Source organism: Candoia aspera, chromosome 18, assembly GCF_035149785.1.
Source record: "Candoia aspera isolate rCanAsp1 chromosome 18, rCanAsp1.hap2, whole genome shotgun sequence".
In the NCBI taxonomy this organism is placed as follows: Eukaryota; Metazoa; Chordata; class Lepidosauria; order Squamata; family Boidae; genus Candoia; species Candoia aspera.
Window position 1 is genome coordinate 2,553,992 of NC_086170.1, and position 20,148 is coordinate 2,574,139.

The window sequence follows — 20,148 nt, forward strand, 5'->3', positions numbered from 1 at the left end:
AGAGAAAACCAGAAACCGCTTATATAGGGATACGCAGAGTTGGAATCGGGCTCATGGATGGACCTCCTTCCTGAAAAGCCAACGTGCCCAACTAAGAATACTTTGGGAGGTAAGAATTTGCTACAGTCGCTCCCAGTTACAGACTCTCTTAGCAAACGATTTAAAAATGTGTTTTGGAGGTGTGGGTGAATAAACCACTGGCGGTGGTAGATACGCCCAAGTACGCCAACCCTCCTAGAACAGTTTGGAGAGATGGGACTGAAGCTATACATTTACTTCTTTAACGCTACGGTGGCGGAGATCTGGCAAGAGAGCGTTGCAGATTTGCCGGTGTGTCATTTATTCTCTATTTAAAACTGAAAAAGCTTGGTTTTGTCATCATGCCGGAAGCAGGCTGGGGAACAGCCATTCGTGGGGATGGCTAGCGCCCTAGGACGATTTTTACTCACGGACTGAAAGACAACTTTTAGCCATCAGGATTTTACTATATTTTATTCTATTTTACTCTTATTGCATATTTATTATGATATTTATATTGATACTGAATTTTAATTGTTTTTGTAAACAGCCCAGAGTCCCTCCTTTGGGGGAGAGATGGGCAGTAATAAAAATTAGATAGTCAGCCTGAGTCATATTGCAGAGCAAGAGAAACGCGGGTATTTCATAAGCAATGCATCTGGCTAATAAATCATAATCAGTTCTCCATCTGAGGGCTGAGCAAACCGCTCTCAATAAAATGAAGCACTATCACAGGAAGACAGGAAAGAGGGTAATTGGCTAAAAATGACTTTTCGTCTGTTGCTACGAAGACCACCTGCCTAGGGTTCCAATTAAAAGTACGTTACGCGTTCCACTTCCGTTTCACAGAAAGCGGTACCTTTTCTCCATCTCCTGCTTCATGTCAATTCCCTGTTTCTCCAGCAATTCCCTCTGGGCAAACGTCCAGTCTACAGGCTCAGAGGGAGTCTCAGCCGACGGCGTCTTCTCTCTTTCAGCCCTGGCCTGCTCAGGATGGTTGAAGCGGAACACGTGGTTTTTGCCCATAATAATGCGATTTCCTGGATAAGCGATAAAAAAAAGGGGGATGGCCAAAAGTCCTTTCTGGAGAAGGGCAAGCTCGGAATGGGTCTGACTGGTTCCCAGGCAGTGAATTTTCAAGGACAGGCAGCCCCAGGAGACATACAATTGTAAGTTGGAGCAAGGAAGGGAAGCGTATGGGAGAGCGTGCAAGGTCTACATGCAGAGGGGCCTTGACTCAGCGCCCAGCATTGCAGTTGTGAAGAAGGAGGGCTCGGTAAAAGCTCCTCCCAATTACGAGCCAATGCTAATAATAATGGGCTGGACAGTCCAGCAGCCCAGCTGGGATAAAGTACTGGTAGTCCTCAGCTTACAACCATTCCTTTGGCGATGGTCCGAAGTTACAACGGCCTTCGAATGGGTGCTTTATGGCCTGTAAAGCACTTCCAAGCACCACAAAACATCGCGCCAACCCCCGCAGTCACATGGTCCCATTTCGGGCGCTTGGCAATCAACTCGCATTTGCGGCCGGTCACGGTGTCCCGCAGTCACGCGATCACATTTTGCAACATTTTTTGCCGTGTTCTGGCAAAAAACAGCCATTGGGGAAGCTGGATTCGCTTAATGGCCCGTGATTTGCTTAACAACCACAGTGATTCACTTAACCACCACCATAAAAATGGTTGTAAAATCGGCTCCGGTCACGTGCTGCTCAACTTATGACTGCATCGACTTACGACGGAAACTCCAGTCCCAATTGTGGCCGTAAGTCGAGGACTACCTGTAGTGTCCTGCATGTGCTCTAAGGCACACTTGCTCATGAAGAGACAGAAATTCTTACCTGAACGCAGCTGGACAGGCTGCACCACCCTCTTGCCATTGACGTAGGTTTCTGAGCATTCACACGGCTCTAGGCTAACAATCACTAGAAGGAAAAGAGAAGGCAGTTGGGTTGCTGTCTGAACAGCCTTGGCTGAGTATGGGAGACCCAACATCTATGAAAGGCACGAAGCTGGGGGAAGCTGGCCTGGGGATTAAAAAACCAGCCAGCCACCTCTCGCTTACCACTGCCGTTAGGGTTCCTCTCGCTTCGGAAAACGCAGTGCTCCTCCCTGATATGCGCTCCACTCAGGACAATGTCTTGGCGTCGTTCTGCATCTGCCTGGCCAACCCTGTGTCCGGCAGAGAGGACTCCTAAGGCATTGTTATGGCTTCCAAAAACAGATAAACTCATCTGCTCCGGGAAATAAACACGACGTACAGATGGGATCAAAACATTTCAGCTCAGGCTCAGACCAAACCACGAGAAGATCAGCATCTCTTTTCCCACGGTTCGGTCGAAAAGGCGAAATAATCCTTTGGTTGGGGAAATACCAATTTGTAACGGAGGCAGTGATAAAAATCAACTCTCTGGCCATCTTTCTGCAGGTATTAATATACATGAATTCACTACTGGGGAAATTTGACAAGGGTTCACCCCACACATATCAAGGAGGACAGAGATAATTAAGGTGGCCAAAAACTTAATAAAAGTGGATGCGGTTTGGAAAAAGGGAGCGCTTGTCTGAAGCGGAAAGTCTCTCTCTGTCATGCTGCTGCTTACCTAGTTATACCATCTTTGATGTAATAAAGCAGGCACTCTGACATCAGGGGATCCTCGTTCAGGTTTACGAGATGAGGTGTCTGAAACAAGAACGGCATTCCTTTAATTGCACTCCCTCTCCCTCTCTTAACTGCAGATTTCGCCCTCCCGGGAGAAAACCAGTCATTTCTTGAATGAATGAAAGAGAACAGCATCATAGGAAGAACGGTCTGCTAAGAAACATCAAAAACCCTTCACGTCTCCAGGGGGCCAAACAGCATTTTAAAAGTGTATTTATTTTAAATGAATAAGTTTGGTGACTGTCAGCCAGGGCAGCAGGTCCTTGAGATTATCCTTGGTCCAATAGCTGCCAACCTATTTGCCCTCTTCCTCCTGTCTGTCTGTCAGACATACATCATTCTTCAGAAGGGGAGAAAAATATTGGACAGGACCAAATGAGTTAAAAAGAGTTTACTGGACAATTTCATAACTGAGTAGAAAAGACCGGAATGTGCAGTCCACCTGGCGTGGAAACTGCTAAACTGGGGAAGAACTGTCCACTTGGCAACCAAATTGTCTCGTCCGGTTTTGCAGAGGGGGAAAAAAAGTGGAATTTCTGCGGAGCAACCATTTCACAGATTACCGGGGCCACCCTTGCTTTCAAATCTTGGCTTTGCGGGAGAGCGGCAAACACCTTTTTGCAGCAGACACTCCCAAGGGGATCTAAGGCCACTACAGTCAGTCCACCAACCTTCTTTGGTGAAAACACCCCACTGGAATCCGCAAACAAATCACACGGGCTTGGAGTGAATATCTGGCCAAGGAGTGCCAGTAAGCACAGGTAAGAAGAAAGACAAAATATTAGAGCAGCAACAGAAGTAGGGCATTCACACTCAGGATTCACACGAGGACGCTCTAGCTTGCAAACTAGGGGCAATTCCTTCTTAGCTACGAAGGCCAGCTCTAGCGTAAGATGAAAGTGCAAGAACTAAAAGGAACAGGTTACCAACAGGAGAAAAGGAGGTCGCAGCTAACCAGGATGGATGTAAACGGTAAGGAGGAAAGGAAGGAATTCCTATATTCTACTTTCACAAGCTCAGGCATCTATCTCTGCACAAAGACAAACCTGATCAACCGCAAAGGAATCAAAAGAGTCATCAAACAAAGCTGATGGTCTCTGAGGGAAGATCTACAAAGAAAATCCAGAAGATGAGAGAAAGGGGGAAAAGAGGGCTTTGGGGATGATGAGACGGTCATGCCATGGTGCGACTTCAAGACCTTCGCAACTTTAAGATGTGTGGACTTCGACTCCCAGAATTTCTGGGAGTTGAAGTCCACACATCTCAAAAGTTGTCAAGGTTGAGGAACCCTGCCACAGTGTGTTCAGCAAAATTCCAGAGGCGTTTGACCAAGGACGTTTCAGGGCACCTGCTAGCTCTCTCTGCAAACCAGGAACTCTCCCACGCTATTTCCAACTGCACTGCTTCAGAAAACTGAAAAGGACCCTGCTGCTCAAACTCTGGGTTCTTCCCTCATCCTGGTCCTTAATACCTGCTGGAGACTGGCCCAATGGGATGCACAAGGCTAGTCACGGCTAGAAAAATTATGATCGTGGCTAGTTTGAAGTGGTACATGGAGTGTTTCCCGAAAAGCTCTATTCATCCAGGTGTCCGGTTCTGGCATATTTGAGCCTCAACAGTTTTAATTCAGAGCCTGCCTTCAGGACACCAAGCTGTTAAGAAAGTTGAAGGTGAGCCGGAATGGAGTATGAAGAGGCTTTAGCTTAACTCAATTAAGCGGAAAAAGTGGGGAAAAAGGAAGGGAGGGAGGGGGAGATCAACAGCTTCAACAGCAGCAGCCAAGATTTTTGTGGTTAGGCCCATCTGAGGTTGGCCTAGTGACAGGCGTCCATTCAGGAAATTGAAGACATGTCTTACAGTGCAAAATGAATGAATTCTTAACCCAAGAATTGGATAATCCAATGAACTTTATATCTTTTATCTTCTATTTATATCCGTATTTCATGGATTACTTATAGTTCATATTGAATTTTAAATCTTACTTCTGTTGTAAACCACCCAGAGTCCCTCCTTAAGGGGGAGATGGGTGGCAGTAAATTTGACAAATAAATAAAATAAATAAAGTCTTAATCCAAGAAACTAACTAAGGCCACAATTTTAGAGCAAACAAGTAAGACAAGCAAAACTCTGACCCTCAGTGGAATTTCAAACTGGACATTCCAGAGGGCTACCTCAACATCCCGCAGGATCCCTAAGGAAACTAGTGACCGCACAAGTCTGTTATCAAATTATAACCATTTATTTGTATCCCAGCAGTGGGTGTAATTTTGGTGTCTGAAGTGCAAGAAAGTATACATGCTTCTAACACGATGGCTTTAATTGATGCTGTTCTTTTAAATGTCCACAATATGGCCACCATCCAAACAGCATCAAACCATCTTTTAAGGAAGAGGGGAGCATACAAGTCCCCTCACAGCGCAACTCACAGTATCGCTAGGAGCCAAAGGCTCCTTTCCCACCACAAGTTACAGCTCTTCCTGGGAAATGTCAAGTTAAGTCCAAAAGCCACTGTTCTTTCGGCAGAACATCTGGTACCCATGGAGGCCCAAGAAGCAGCAGCGAGGCTATCCCAGCCCTGCCAGTTCTGCAGAAAAACACCAGCAGATCGTTGGACCCCGGCAGCTGCTTGGAGCTCAGATCTCCTAAAAGAAGGGATTTGCCAAATCTTTATAAGGCAATGTTATAGCACCGCATACCTTTTTCGGTGAGAAGACGCCGAGGGTGCCTCCGTCTTCTCGGATGGCGACTCCCATCTCAGCTAACAGAGCTTCCCTAAGGAGAAGAGACAAGAGGTTGGTAAGAAATCCTTGGAACGCACTTAAAATCTGATTTCCAAATTTTGGTAGAAGTGGGAGAGAGGAATTTAGTCTTTCCTTGAATGTAGGCAATTGCACAATACAGAAAGAAGGAACTATTTTCCTCCTCACAACCCCAGCCTCTCCCTCCTTCCCCTTTGGAAGTTAGATGTTAAAAACCATTAACTGGACTCCTGCTCCACCTTGAAGTCAGCTGTTTCTCAACCTTGGCAACTTTAAGATGCCTGGACTTCAAATCCCAGAATTCCCCAGCCAGCATGACATCTTAAAGTTGCTGAAGTTGAGCGACACTGGTCTAAGTCTTGATAGTCTTGATCATCTCAGGCAATGATCATGATGATTTGGGGGCCTAACCTCTCCATCCTAATGGCTTCGGTCTTCCTCAGTTTCTCCTCCCATGTTTCATTCAGCTCTGCAATGATTTTCTCAGATTCCTGGAAAAAGAACGGAGGATTAGGATTATATACGACCAAACACCGACCTAGGCTCCTCAGCAAGACAAATTTAAATTTAGCCAAATGTAAACATCAAACAGGAACATCAAAGCAAATAATCAGAATGGTCAGTGAAGGGACTGATCCCCTGGAAACGCTCAGAGCTTTTTATTGTGCAGTCACTTTGCTCTGCTCAGAGAATTTTACAGGGAATTCAGATACTGCCATTTTCAATTTATACTTTTTCCACTTTCTTTCATCTACAGCCATAAAAATTCCACACCAAGCTCTTACAAAATATCCTCAAATTTACAAAGCCAATGATTTTTAAACATTCTTTGACAAGGCTACCAACCCTAAAAAGAACGGCAGCAGAAACCTATCCTGTGCCCAATCTTTGCAATATTCTGGCCAAAGTTCTGGATGTCTTTGGTCAAAAGCCCTGATACCTTGTTCTCTCTCTAATGAACCGTCTTACCATCTATAGTCTGAAGTGGTACTTTTATTTTTTGCAGGCCACGAAGGATGGACTGTACCACGGGGTTTAACCGAAGGGCCCATGTCCCCAGAAACCACCGCACTGGATCCATGTGGCTGTTTCGGCTTGAGTCCAACCATGGCCCAGAGGTGTGTGGACATGCACACGTCCATCACAAGCTCCCTTGCAAAGTACGGTGCCAGGAGACAGAATGCTGGCCAACATCTTTCCATTACAACAAGGTGACGTGGAGGTCTGGCAGGACAACAGCCACATTTCAGGCCCTCAGCTGCTCTGAACTTCTTCACTGTTGAAGGAACTTCTGACTGTCTTCAGTCTATCTTTTCTGTGATCATGTCACAGCTCCTTGTCTAACCGGCCATTCTGCTTTCTCTTCCTCGGTTTAACCAAGTTGTCATATTCTCCTTCCTTCCTTATGTTAGGCAAATGTCCCCAAGAGCCACAATAATTCACATGGCATAGGGAAAGTGCTATTCTTCGACAGGCTTCTAGAACCACATGGCCACTGTGATGCTCAAAAGGGCCGGACAATCGTGCGGAAGCTTTTCCTTCAATAGCATCTTCAACAAGCCATGTAACAAAGAGTTGTTTCTTTCCTCAGGAATGGAGGTGGGGAGGAGAAAACATTGCCTGCACTCTTATTTCTCTTTTGAACAGGCAGTCAAAGGGGTGTTTCTCTGCCACTGAAAGCAGTTAAAGGACCAATCACGGACCAATCAGCCAGGCAGGAGATAAGACGCCAGTTGTGGGGTGGGGATGCCTGGGTAGAAGAAGAGCCAAATGCCCACACAGAAAGGGGAAGGCTTTTCTTCCAGGATCGACAACTCCAGTGGAACTGGAGACAATATGATCCTCTCTACACATTCACTGGCTTGTAGCTTTAATGGCATTTCAAAGCTCACTGGAGAGAGGCTGCTGTGCATATTGATGAAAATAGCAAGCCGATCCCAGTCATTAAGTGGCCTGTTTGAGATCTGAAGCCGGCACTTGGTGCCAAAGCAGTTCCTCAGGGCAGAGACATACCTTGGAGATAAACAAGGTATGTCTCTTTTTTCTCCCTCCACCCCCTTCCCCCCCTTTTTTTAAATACATAAACTTTGTATTCCCTCCAGCCCATCCAAATCACCCTGGAAGCGTCTCATAACCCAAAGAGGGGAGGGGAAGGGCGGTGCGGAAAAGCAGCATTCAAAATCCACCACCAACTCAGCTTGCTGCTCTGCAAGCCCAAATGGGGGTGGGGGGAGGGAAGCTTTGGCAAGGCCAAGAGATAAAGTCCTCTACTGTTATGCCCTTTTGAGGCCACTCAGCACACAGATTCCAAACAAAAGCCTCCCTTGTCTGCAGATAGTCGGGCATTCTATGCGCCACACATTTTAATTAGTGCCATCTAAGTCTCAAGTCCCCGCATTACAGATGGTCACAATGATTCCTAGAGACGTCAACTATTCCGTGCATTTTAATGTTTGCATTTAACTTTTTGGGTTCTCTTTAATTTTGTTCGCCACCCCTAAGGAGAAAGGTGGGTCTCCATCAAATCAGCATTAAAAAAAATTAGTAGCCACTGAGGCTCCTTTGCAATGCCATTTTCGCCAGTGTTTTTAACTTGGCTGCTCTTAGTAAGATGGCCTGATTAAGTCATGTCGTTTGTTTTTCATTTTCAAGAGCAATGCTAGTGGAATTTCTTTAAATCATGCTTTAGTAAGATGGTTCTTCTTCCTCTTTTTCTGACTGGGTATCACATCATCATCCTCATCCTCACCATCATGGTTGGTCACACAGTCAGCCAGATGTTTAGGCTGGATTTGGCTTTTTTTGTCCACCTAGCAAGTCCTTCCCGAGGACATCACCATCACCATCACCATCATGCCTTCCAGTCAGTGTTGACTCCTGGTGACTGCCTGGACAAGTCCCTGTGGTCTTCCTGGCAAAATTTTGGAAGTGGTTTATCCTTGCCCACTTCCTAGGGCTGAGAGAGCGAGCGACTGGCCCAAGGTCACCCTTCTGGCTTTGTGCCTAAGGGAGGACTAGATCTCACTGTTTCCTAGTTTCTAGCCCAGTGCCTTAACCACTACATCAAACTGGCTCTCATCACGTTATTAACCACCCCCACAATGACCCTAAGATCTTCCAAAAACATCAAATGGTCCAAGTGCATGTTCTACAGGGATATATTCATGCTGCAGTCCAACTGCTCTTAGGCAGGTGTGGTTCTGGGCAAAGCCAGGGTGGGCCTCTTTGGGCACCTGACATCCCAGCATCCATACCTTCAAACGTTCAATGGCTTCCTCTCCTCCAGGGGTAGACATGATCCGCTCTTGGATACTGGAGACCGCAGTTAAGCCCACCTGACTACTGAGAGAGCAGGAAGATGCAGAGGCAGTGAGGGAGCCCATGGATGCTGTGGAAAAATGGCCAGGGCGTTGATTCTCGGAGGCTAACAAGTATCTGTGTTTATTGTTCTGAAAATCTTTCAGATCTGAGAGAGAGACAGATGGACAGACAAGCAGAAATCCAGGGAAGGGAGAGGCGAAGGAGAAAGGAGCGGAAGAGAGGGAAAGGAGAAAGAGGGGGAGGAGACACCAGTATAAGAGGATAGCGCACAAAAAAAGCGAACGGACACAGATTTAATCGTACTAGGATGGCAGTTTTGAAGTTTTGAAACACAGTTCCCTCAATCCGCCTCACTGCAGATTCAAGCAGTTGGAGAGCGCCTTGAGCTGGACGCCTTCCCGTGAGTAGCAGCTGGCTTCTATCCTGTATACCTGGGCAGCCTATTCTTCTATCTAGGCCTGTTCAGGTAGAGAGGGAGAGCAGCTTTCTCACCTGCTAACTGATCCTTTCAACTGATGGTACCAGGGCTGGGATCAATTAAAGGGGGGGTCTGCAGGGCATGATAAAAAAAATCAAAACGGCAGCCGCAATGCGTGCCTGGTTTTTTATGCGTATCGTATGTGCAGCACAATAAAAAAAGGGGATAGCTTCGATCACAGCATTGCAGGCACCATCTTGATCCCACCCCCCATATCCAGCAGACACCCTTTCGGCCGACACCGTCGGTATGGAAATAGGGGCTCCCGAAATGAATGATCAGATTAGCTGCCACCATCTTCGATAAGATGGGATGAAAGCCGAGCATTCAGCACTGGCCATTTTCCTCTTTCCTGCTCTTAAAATAGGCCAACAGGCCACAGGGCGTTTCTGAAAAACCCAGCTTTCAAAAGGAGGGGAAGAATGTGATTTTTGAATTAGCTGACCTCGGAAAGAAAGCACCATGAGTGGTCTTTCTGAATGATTTGGTATCTGCTCCCGGATGGATGCCAGTTGAATGGCCAGAATATGGGTATGTATGCAATGATGATTCTGTTCTAACAAACATATATATATATCTTCCCCCACCCCCCAAAAGTATCCCATAGTGCATTCAGGAAGTCTCACATTCCTTGAACTGGAAGCTCAAGAGCCCAGAAGTTATGTTTCAAGTTGGTTTAAAAACTGCCATCTGCAAATTCAGGAAAGGTCAGGATTGGGGGTAGAGCAAAATTAGACCAAGCCAGGAGGGCAATGCAAGGCCGGAGCAAAACCGAACACCCTGGAGAAACTCATGCATTCACAGGAGAGAAGGGAAGGCTTACAAATGCCAAAGCTGCTACGCAGTTGCCACAGAGCACCCCACGGTTGTGCCATGCATATTTCCCTCTCCAAAAGCTGCAGCTGCATGTACGCGAATCAAGAGTTAAAAGCCGCCAAGCTGAAAGCAGCATCACAAAAGGGCCAGAAATACTGGAAATTAAAAAAAAAAAAAATGCCAGGAGGAGACTAGATCAATTACACTTCCAATTCTCTGCATACAAGGGAATTGCCAACAGATCTCTTCTGTCTTCCTTGCGTTAAATAGAACAGCGGGGTAACAGTACTGAAAACAGTACTCAGCAGTTTTGCAAATCCCCCTGCACTTTTTTTTCCTCCAGAGAGGAAAAGAGGTATGTGCTGGAAGCTGCTCAGCCACCTCCTTGCTAGCAATCCGTTAAACAAAGGCTGCTGTGTGAAGCTTGTGCTCTGCAGCCTGCCCACCTCTCTATTAGTGGGATGGGTGAGGATGGGCCTAGCTCCACTGAGCCCTAGAAACGGCATTATCCAGCCACACTAGACAGCTGCCACGATATCGGCGTTCAAATAAATGACAAAAAAACCCTGCATTTTTCAGCTAACAGCAATTTACACACACACACACACACTGTGCATATATTAACGAGAATGTACTACCAAACTGAATGAAACCATGCACTTTTACATTTTCTTTGGGTTTGAACTGCCAGGATTTGAAACCAATAGCAACGTGTGATACATACGTACAGATATATATGCATGTAAATACCCATTACACCACTCTGGGTTATCCTAAGGTGCTATTAGGGTCCCAAATATTGGTAGTCTGAATACAAGAGGAAGTGAAACAGCTGCCCTGGATTTCACCCAGCCTATCAGCAGATTCTCATGTTTTCTTTAAGAGAGGTTTCGATTCTGCACTCTCTCTAAAGCCCTCTCTGACGGGTAGCAAGCCACTAGATCCAGTTCCATTGAATGGTCCCACGCTCAAGTTTTCAAAAATGCTGTCCTGGGATTTCCCTGTAAGGAATTGGAGCGTAAAATCCAGACGCAGTCAGCCCAGCGAAAGCCAAAGATGGGAAAACGGATTAATCCTGCAATACACACATTTGCCTCCACTTCCAGAGAAAGCATCCAGCGGGTCAACTGAAGGAAGATGTTAGGGGGAAGATACAAGAAGGGTAAAAATACTCAGGATTAACAGGTAGACGTATGAGAAGAAGAAAAGCCTTGGTGATGGATAAAGAAGCGTTGATTCTCAAATTCAGCACCGTTTCAGCTAATTTGTTACTACACAAGAAAAAAAATCCGCTTGGATTTGGGAGCCAAAACCAAATGCTATCTGATCGGTGCCTAAGAAACCTTTTCTTCTTTTATCCATTGTTTTTAGGGCAATGCTCTATGCGTATATACCATGTGCTTAAAAAGAATGAACAAACATTTCCTGGCAGATAAACAAGCATCCAGAATTCAAAAACAAGGGTTAAGCATTCTTCCTGGAACAATTCCCAACGATTCACTGAGAGGGAGAGGAAAAATCACACGCCAGAAACTCAAAGCTTCCTCAGCATCTCACCACAGCTGACAAGTAGCTTTCTCACAGTGTAAAATGACCGGCTGAGGTCCTCACACCAGATCCTGAATTTCTCTGTTAGTGACCCGCCTCCCAGGATGAACAGCGTATGGTGGGGAAATCAGTATTTACCTACAGCTCAAGTGTGGCTAGAAAATCTCTGGAAAAGCATCGACTGTACCATGAGAAGACCTCATGAACTGGACCGAAATGCAGGCGCTACGCGTTTAACAGATGGCACCCACTGTATTCCAAATTTCAATCAGCAGGGTGGTAAAAACGTTCATTTAGCCAGTCCCTTTTCATGACACGGGTGGGGCTGGTGGTGGGGGAAGCCAAGCCTATTATATAGTGAGGTTTATTAAACGTTTTTAGAGGCCTTGAAGATGACTCTTTAGAAACAGGCATTTTCCCTATGCAGCGATGGTAAAACACCCCGCAAATCACAGGCCTTTGAGTTTTTTTAATTTTTGCAAACTACAGGTGGGCTGTTTCACTTAAAGTTAATGGCCTTCAAAGTCTGGATGGTTAGGGGTTTGAATAGTACTGCATTTGAGAAGAAGACAGTTGCCCTGGAAGCAACTGGCATTTCGGACGGAAGACAGACATTCAAGAAAAGGGGTTAACATGTAACCAACTTATTTACAATATTGCCTTACCATAGAGTTTATCACCTATAGTTTCTCTCTCTCTCTCTTTTTAAAATTTCAGTTGCATTAACCAAGTAGCTTTAAAGTTGAATAGAGACATGTTTTGATTAGAAAATGGATATGAGATGTCCTGTAGTATACTAAGCTTTTAATAATGTACTAGAACATATTAGTCATATGATATTTCAGAATTGCTGGCTCCCTTCCTGTACTTTACTCTTTGTATTTGGATTTTTCATCTGTATTATTTATTCTTCGAAGCCTGCACTTGTATTATCTTTTTCTTTTATTCTTTCAACAGCAGCAGCAGCAAGGGAGGGGGTTAAATCCTGGCTGTTGATGTTCTGCCAGAATAAATCCCAGTGTGGCAAATGGAACTGCTCTGATCTAGTCTGCCCAACCAACTCTGGAAGAATGAAAACATAAAAATCTGCCTTCTGCTTTGTTCTGGGGGGCGCCTGGAAGGGGAAGGCTGTTGAAGCTCACAACTACAAGCTACTCCTGAAACAAAGGCTTTGAAAGGTTACAGGAACAAGCCACTATTGCAGCTGGCCCTATAGCTTCCTGCCCTGGGAGTTGTTCTCTGGAAGCCCCTATAATATTTGTCCAGGGAAAGGAACACATGGATGATCCACTCAGAAAAACGGAAGTCAACTCATCTCAACCCTCAGCTGGGTGTCTAAATCAGCCGTGCTCCAACACAAGGTTGTGGGCAAGATCGGTCGATCACACCAAGGCACGTGAACCTTGGTACGTGAGCCCATTGCTGCCTCTTTCCTGCACCCTCAGATCGATAAAAAATGCTGGATTTGTTTTTCCAGCTCCGCAACGGGAAAGAGGCAAAATCAGGAGTCGGCCAGTTTGGTCCACTTACTGTCGATGATGTCCCCAAGCCCTTGAGCACGAAGCAAGTCTTTGAGCCGTAAGACTTCTTCCTTCAGCTCCCGCACCAGCTTGGCGTTGGGATCCTCATTGATCACTGCATTACATTTGATCTGTTTTGCCCGATCTGCATACCTGGACAGGTCAGTTTGTTGAGACAAAACAACAGCGAAAAGATACGTTTAAATATCTTAACTGGGCAACACTCAAGAATCTTGGAAAATGAACTCTGAAGGTTTCTGTCTAGATCTTTGTAAGGACTGCAGCTCTTCCTTTCGCTGCGGACGTTGGGGCCCTGTGGATGAGCAGGTGAGAGGTAAGCCACAGGAACAGACAGATTAAATTTGGTAGGGAAAAAAGCCATGCCTGATTCACTCATCAATTGCTCGACAGGACTGAGTTACACTGCAAAAAACAGAGCAGGAAATGTGGAACAGAAAGCCTAGCATTTTAAAATCCCATTCAATACCTTAATGTGCTTAACGTTTCATCGTAGTTTATGTCTGCTGGGCTCAGGGCAGCCACCATGGCAGTTCTGGAGTTGCCACCTACAAGACAGAAAGGCAGCTGGAGCAAGGAAGATCAGTTTGACGGCCAAGTCATGAAAATACTCAGCACAAATGCACCACAAACCTACAGTCCACAGTCAGGCTGTGGGAAGGCCACTAAGAGACCCGATGGAATTGGGAATTTTAAAGGAATATGTGTCTTTATCAAAACAATATTGTTGTAAAAGGCTGACTATCTGTTCGATTGCCTTGAATATCAGAAGTGGAATTAGAATCCCGTTTCAGATAAGCCAGGTTCCGTTTCTTCAAGGCTTGCTGAATAAGCCACAGTTGACTGTGGCTGATTGAGACTGGGAGCGAGGGGGCCGAAGTCCTGGCTTCTAAGACAGAGCCCATAAAAGGGATGCAAGCTTTACAGACTACAGTCTGCTGCTTCACCAGATGGGGCCACTATTTGCAGAGAGAACTACCACATATAAAATAATGGAAGGAAATGCTTATTCAGACTGCAACTTTAAAAACAAATGGAAAAGGTTGTCTCAACTGCATACCTAGGTTTTCCCGAAGCAGCCACGTCAGCACAGAATCCCTGTACGGAATAAAGTCGGTTTTCTTTTTCTTCTTACTCTGCAAAAGGACATTTCATGCTTAAGAGTCTGTTACCCTAAAAGATACTTGCATAAAGGAGCACCCAAGCTGCTGGCCTGCCACTTCCCCAGAACAGTATGTGACGCCATGACCTTGTGGAGGTGATGCTGCTGAGAAGGGAACACTTCAGCAGGCTTAGGCTAAAAGGACCGTTTTTAACTGTTCAAACAGGAAGAGTGTCCCTCCTTAATTAGGCAGAAGACCTGAACTTGTTAACTGTTTTTGGCACAGATATGAAAACTGGAAATGGCAAGCACCATCTCAGAAGAGGCATTCGCACCTTGCTGAGAGAGAAAAGGAAGAATGCTCTTTTTAAGGGAGCATCTGCTGCAATGCACCAGGTTGTTTTCCCCCACATTCGTCAAGGTGACGACGCTGCATTTATATGCCACGTTATCCAAGTTACATGGCGCCCCCGGATAGAAATGAAGAGGAGGGGGGACAGAAATGAGTGAAGGTAGAACAAAGCAAAGCAAGGGCAATCTTGCGCCGTGTTCTTTTTCTTCTTTTTTTGTCTCTCTCTCTTTCTCTCTCTCCCTCCCCTCCAGTTGGGCGACAGTCCCCTTTGCCAGGAAGGAAACACATTCTGAAAGTGCTCTCAATTTCAAATAATTTTTTTTTTTAAATAGTATGATTTTATAGCATGGAAGGGCTGATGTTCAAGAAACACAGAGCCTTTCCTCTTATGTGCATGGAGCTGGCTACAGTTTTCCTTGGATCCTGGCCATGGATCCGTTGGGGTTAGCCAAGAGGCAGCTGATGAGGCTAATCAGGCCCAAGAACAGATGCCTCGCTGCAAAACAAAGGAAGAAAATCCCAGCTCCGATGGAAAAAATCTTTCTTTGAGAGAAAGAGGGAGAAACTGTCATTCTAAGTCTGCCTGAACGCACATACGGTGCAACAGTTCAGCCCAGGACGTTGAAGGGCACCCGCCATTGTTGCGGAAGTGAGCCAGGTGCGAGCAAATCACATACTTTCCCCCATTTTCTGAAGCAGAGTGTGCTCTCCCTCCATGGCTATCCTTGAAAGACCAACCCTTGAGTATCCTTGAAACAGGGCCGATCGCGCAAAGAAAATACCACAGAAAAGAACAGCATTTTCTTTGAAGTGGCAGGACTTCTCCAGGGACCACAAAGACCTCTGCTTTGAGAAAGCGGGTCTAGAATTTTGCCCGCTGGCAAACTAGTTTTCACTCCTACCCGTGAGGCCTGCTTGCAGTCAGAAGGGGTGCAAATGCTCACGGATGCTGCCATGATCAATCAATCCAAATCTACTGTATTTATGGTCCGAGAGCAAACACAGTAAAAGCAGTCCCTTGCTTCTGCCACAACGCATCCCAGTCTTTAAGATTAGATTGGTGGGATTCTGTTTTCTTTAGAAGTTAATTCCTACCTAGGGACCAATTGTGTCTACAGGCTACCACATTCAGTGACTACTTCTTGCCCATCATACCTTGCTGGTGCAGTTATCCTATGTTTGGAAGCAGGGAACGGAGAAAAGGAGGTAAGGTAAGCTAAGACAACATGAGGCAATTTTATATCAGTAACACACAGTCAGAGATGACGATCCAGTGTCATTTTTCCAAAGAAGCAGATCAGAAGATATAAGAAGGGAGCATTATGTACATCGGTCTTACCTCCCATCACCCTAAAATGCAAACAATCCATATCATAAATCTATGATATGGGCAGCTATGAAAAGCAACTCAGGCCTCACTGTAGGCAGGAAGCTTTATTTGAGAGGAAACAGGAAGGGCTTTGGCCAACTGAAATTAGGAACATAAATGGGGCGAAGAAGTGGAGCCCACCGCACGCATGAAGTTCCAACAGTAGAGAATATACATGGGTCTAGGCTGAACTGCTAGGCCACATCACCAGCATACAGATGCACAGTGCATGGATGTTGTAACCTAGCCTGGAAGTGAAACCTCTACCGGGAAACAACCAAGGTCAGAGAACACCAGAACCCAACGTATGCCGGAAGTTCCAGGACCAGATGTAATCCCACATGGGTAGGCATGACCCACACTGCATAAGAAAAACAGCCTTCTGTAAGCCACATTTCAACTGGTCAGGGTTCCCGCAGAACAGGCCAAAAACGGTTGAACAGGGCTGCCTTAATGCTGGCTGGGGAATTCTGGGAGTTGAAGTCCACCCGTCTTAAAGTTGTCAGGGCTGAGAAACGCTGGTTTGGGGTGCTGCTCAAACCTGAACTGCGGCTAACCTAAAACTCAAAGCAAAGGAGAAGCAGCTCGGCGTAGCGGTGAAGCTGCTGGACTAGAAACCAGGAGACTGTGAGCTGTAGTCCTCCTTCAGATTCTGACATTGGCTGGGTGACCTTCACCTGGTCACTCTGTCTCAGACTAGCCCACTTCACAGGGTGGATGGTGTGGGGAAGATATAAGGAGGGAGCACTATCTACGTTGCCTTGACTTGTACAAAAAAAGTGGGATATAAATCTAGTAATAAAAGCTTCTTTGGCAAAAGGAAGAAGGAGATGGTGGGGAGGTGGAACACACAACTCATGGTTTTTTCCCCTGAGGATCACCGTTGTAACTGTAAGTGCTTACTTAGTAGTATGTCCAAGCCCAGCCCTTTTCTTTCTCCGCTATTTCCCATTCCTAACACGTACCAATTTTAGCCTCCTCTAATAAATAGGTGGTTCGCTGCTGCTGCCTTTTACAATGACACCAGTCCTAGGAGAGACCTTTACCACTTATTAGCAAGTAAGACTCTCCATTCCGCCTCGGCCTTATCCTGAGGGAAAATTAGCTACCAAGGAGAGATAAGCTAATAGTAAAGGGTAAAAGGTGATTACAGACACAGAAGCATCCAGCAGCTCTTCCTAGCTGTTCACCGAGGGCTCAGTGATCAGAGTCTGCCTTACATATAAAGAAAAATAAGGGGTTGCTGAGCCCTGAGAAGTTAGGACCAAAACAAGAAAAAAGGAGGAAGGAGAAGAGGAAGCAAATCCAGGGAGCAGTTGAGAGCCTAGCACAAAACTGAGCTCTCTTGCTAGGAAGAGGTTGAGCTTTCTCCAGAAGGCTTTTTTTTAAGTCAAGAGCCACAAGACCAGGACAAAAAGTTAACGATTTAAACATTTCCCACTGATGGAAATGTAGGTTTGGCAGCCCTACAGTTTACAACCTAAAACAACCAGATCAGAAGTTCATTCTTAGACAAAGAGAACACTAGTCAAGAGGGGCACAACTGACCTTCCCTCTGCGGAAAGGCTATCGTGTGAGCAGTTTTGGGTTCCCGATGAAACATCTGAACAACGCCGAAAAGCAGTACCTGTTAATACAATAATATCCCCACATGCCTTTTGGAAACACACATCCCCTTAATGTCTCACGTGTGACTAAGTCCCGGTGGGCTTGCGAGGCAGCACAGTTTTTGAGGATATCCAAAGAATCTGGACTTACCACTTCCGCCAAGGCCGAAATCACTTTCCCCAGTGTGGTGAGCGATTTGTTGATGTTTGCCCCCTCCTGGAAAGTGAATCAGACATTTGATGCACAAGTTGCTCAAATACCAGAAAGCTCAGAACACAGTCTTGCTTTCCTGTCCTCGAGCAGGGCTGGGTTTTCATTTATTTACTGCAGCAAGGACCTTACTGCCTGGATCTGTCCAGTGCTCAGTCTCTGGAAAGCGATGGCTGAAGAGGGTTGTTCAAGGGCATTCAGTTGTTCAAGGGCATTCACTGAGCTGGCAGGCAATTTTAAAGAAGAGGGGCAGGTGTTCGCCTCTCAAAAATGTTGGGGGGGCAATGGGCTAAAGAACCCCATAAACAGATTGCACTGGTCATATCGTGATCAAGATGGCGGCCTCCTCCAAGCGACTTAGAGAAGGAGTCAGGCCAGTGGTTCATTTAGATCAGTACTGCCTGCTCTGTCTGGCAGCAGCTCTTGGGCAGAAGCTTGGTCCCGTCGCTTGCTATCGAACCCTTTTACCTGGAGATGCCAGGGATTGAATGGGGGGCTTCCCGCAAACCAAAGCGTGACGGCCATTTGCCAGCTGCCCACCAGACCCCAGCAGAGGGAGCTGGGCTGATACCTTTAATCGAGTCCCTTTGGCACCAGTAGAGTCGGCTCTCTCACTCCCTGCGAGGTCTACCAGACTGATCTTGCTGACCTGGAAAGAGGAGCAGGGTCAGGGAAACAAAGGAACAGTTTAGGACTATGGTCTAGAGTAAAGGCAGCAATTAAGGCCAACCGGCAGACTGTTATAATTTGGCAGGACTGAACAAGACCAGGATTGTATAGTGCTCACTTGGACTGGGGCAGCTCTACTGCCAGAGCATATATACAGTGCTAAACAAAATTGTCTGCTTTTTGTTGTGATTTCTCAAAGAATCATTCCAGGCCAGAAAGCTTCTCTCCCACTGGGAATATGTGCTTTTTTCACAAGCAAATCCCACTAAGGTTTCAACTGTCTCCATTGCGGATCTAAACTAGGTTTGTGAGGAGGAGGCAGAAAGGAGTTAATTGGTCATTAATTTGTTAAGCTCTGCCAGGCAGAAACACTGCTGCTTCTGTGCCTGGGAAGGGAGGGTGACTCGGCCTCTCCATCTTCCAAGTTCTTCCTCGCTTCCCTTCCCATTGCTGGCGTTCTCTCTCCCTCGCCCTCCTTCGTGCTCCAAATACAGCATAACTTCTCTGGAAAAGCCAGGCAAGAGAAGGCAAAAAAGACCCAGTCCTAAGGAAAATATATATCCAACCCAAGAAAAGCTTTCAGGGGTGAGTCTGGAAAAGAGATCCTATGGAATTCCATCCCCATTCTTTCCGTCCCTGGAGGAATCGCTCCCACAGCCCCCCATAAGCTCTGGATCAATTGCAAGGATCCGCTGCTGTGTCCCAGGGGAAGAAAGAGGCTACCTTCTCAGTAGAAAGGTTGGTTTCAGCATCGTGTTTCTTCTGAGTGAAAACGATCGTGAAGACGGCATGCGAGCGGCTGCTGGTTTCATTCATGTTGGTGGCTGCCACCGTCCTTAGGAAGGAAAGAAGGAACGTTCTTTTATGCTTAGAGGGGGGAAAAATCAGGAGAGACAACAGGGAAGCTGCTCCTGAGGGTCAGCTCTGCTTTCGGCAGCCAGCCTCGGAGCCTGCTGGGAGCTCTTGGCTTCTCAAAGGAAGAGTTTGGACACGTGGACTTGTTTCCCCCCAGTATTCGCCCTTGTAAAGGGAGCGGATCTTGGTTGAACAGTAGGGCAAATCACGGGACATCTTCCGTGATGAGCCTGCAAATCCACAGAGATTTGCCCGTGTTCTCCAGCCGAAATTCAGCAAGGAATTGTATCATGTACCACAAGGCTACATTTGGACCAAGACTGTCCCCGATGCTTACGCCAGCGTTTCTCAACCTTAGCCACTTTAAGATGTCTGGACTTCAACTCCCAGAATTCCCCAGCCAGCAGCAGCTGGCTGGGGAATTCTGGGAGTTGAAGTCCAGACATCTTAAAGTTGCTAAGCTTGAAGAACACCGGCTTACACTATTCCCCACAGCGAGCAGAGGTGGGGAAAGTTCTGCCTGCTTCTTTAATGAAGCCTCTTTTCCCCTTTCTTCTCAAACCCCCCTTAGTAACAGCTAAATTTAAATCTGAATTTAACTTACTAGGATTATAAGGCTGCCCAATTCAAAACGGCTGCTCTGAAGCAATTATTGGGAGGAATTCAGTGACACCTCCTTGGCAATCACACCTTTGTCTGAAATGGATCCACTGTGCTTGACCGGTAAGCCTATTTTTATATACCAAGCATATTTTTCAACATGAAGCAGGTTCCAGAAAATGCTCCTGTGAGTATACTTTTCTACTGCACCCAAACCGGGGAACCGTTGTAATCATGTCCGAAA

General features: G+C 46.2%; 2 protein-coding genes across 6 annotated transcripts in view; one reads left to right on the plus strand and one right to left on the minus strand.

Moving 5' to 3' along the window:
• LZIC (leucine zipper and CTNNBIP1 domain containing) overlaps window positions 1-20,148 on the plus strand; it is a 382,321-nt gene that overhangs the window by 270,370 nt on the left and 91,803 nt on the right. The window lies entirely within an intron of this gene.
• Window positions 1-20,148, minus strand: part of KIF1B (kinesin family member 1B) — an 82,769-nt gene that overhangs the window by 34,769 nt on the left and 27,852 nt on the right. For 4 of the 5 annotated variants that reach the window (XM_063317365.1, XM_063317363.1, XM_063317366.1 and 1 more), the window contains exons 7-19: window positions 19,173-19,284; window positions 18,352-18,429; window positions 17,721-17,786; window positions 14,200-14,275; window positions 13,609-13,687; window positions 13,132-13,274; window positions 8,693-8,826; window positions 5,850-5,929; window positions 5,376-5,451; window positions 2,621-2,700; window positions 2,083-2,189; window positions 1,859-1,942; window positions 878-1,058 (exon numbers count right to left, since the gene is read on the minus strand). In XM_063317365.1, the coding sequence (XP_063173435.1) occupies window positions 878-1,058; window positions 1,859-1,942; window positions 2,083-2,189; window positions 2,621-2,700; window positions 5,376-5,451; window positions 5,850-5,929; window positions 8,693-8,826; window positions 13,132-13,274; window positions 13,609-13,687; window positions 14,200-14,275; window positions 17,721-17,786; window positions 18,352-18,429; window positions 19,173-19,284 (1,296 nt within the window). Of the gene's footprint in view, window positions 1-877; window positions 1,059-1,858; window positions 1,943-2,082; window positions 2,190-2,620; window positions 2,701-5,375; window positions 5,452-5,849; window positions 5,930-8,692; window positions 8,827-13,131; window positions 13,275-13,608; window positions 13,688-14,199; window positions 14,276-15,748; window positions 15,767-17,720; window positions 17,787-18,351; window positions 18,430-19,172; window positions 19,285-20,148 lie in introns of all 5 variants that reach the window. The other variant, XM_063317364.1, reaches the window with a different exon arrangement.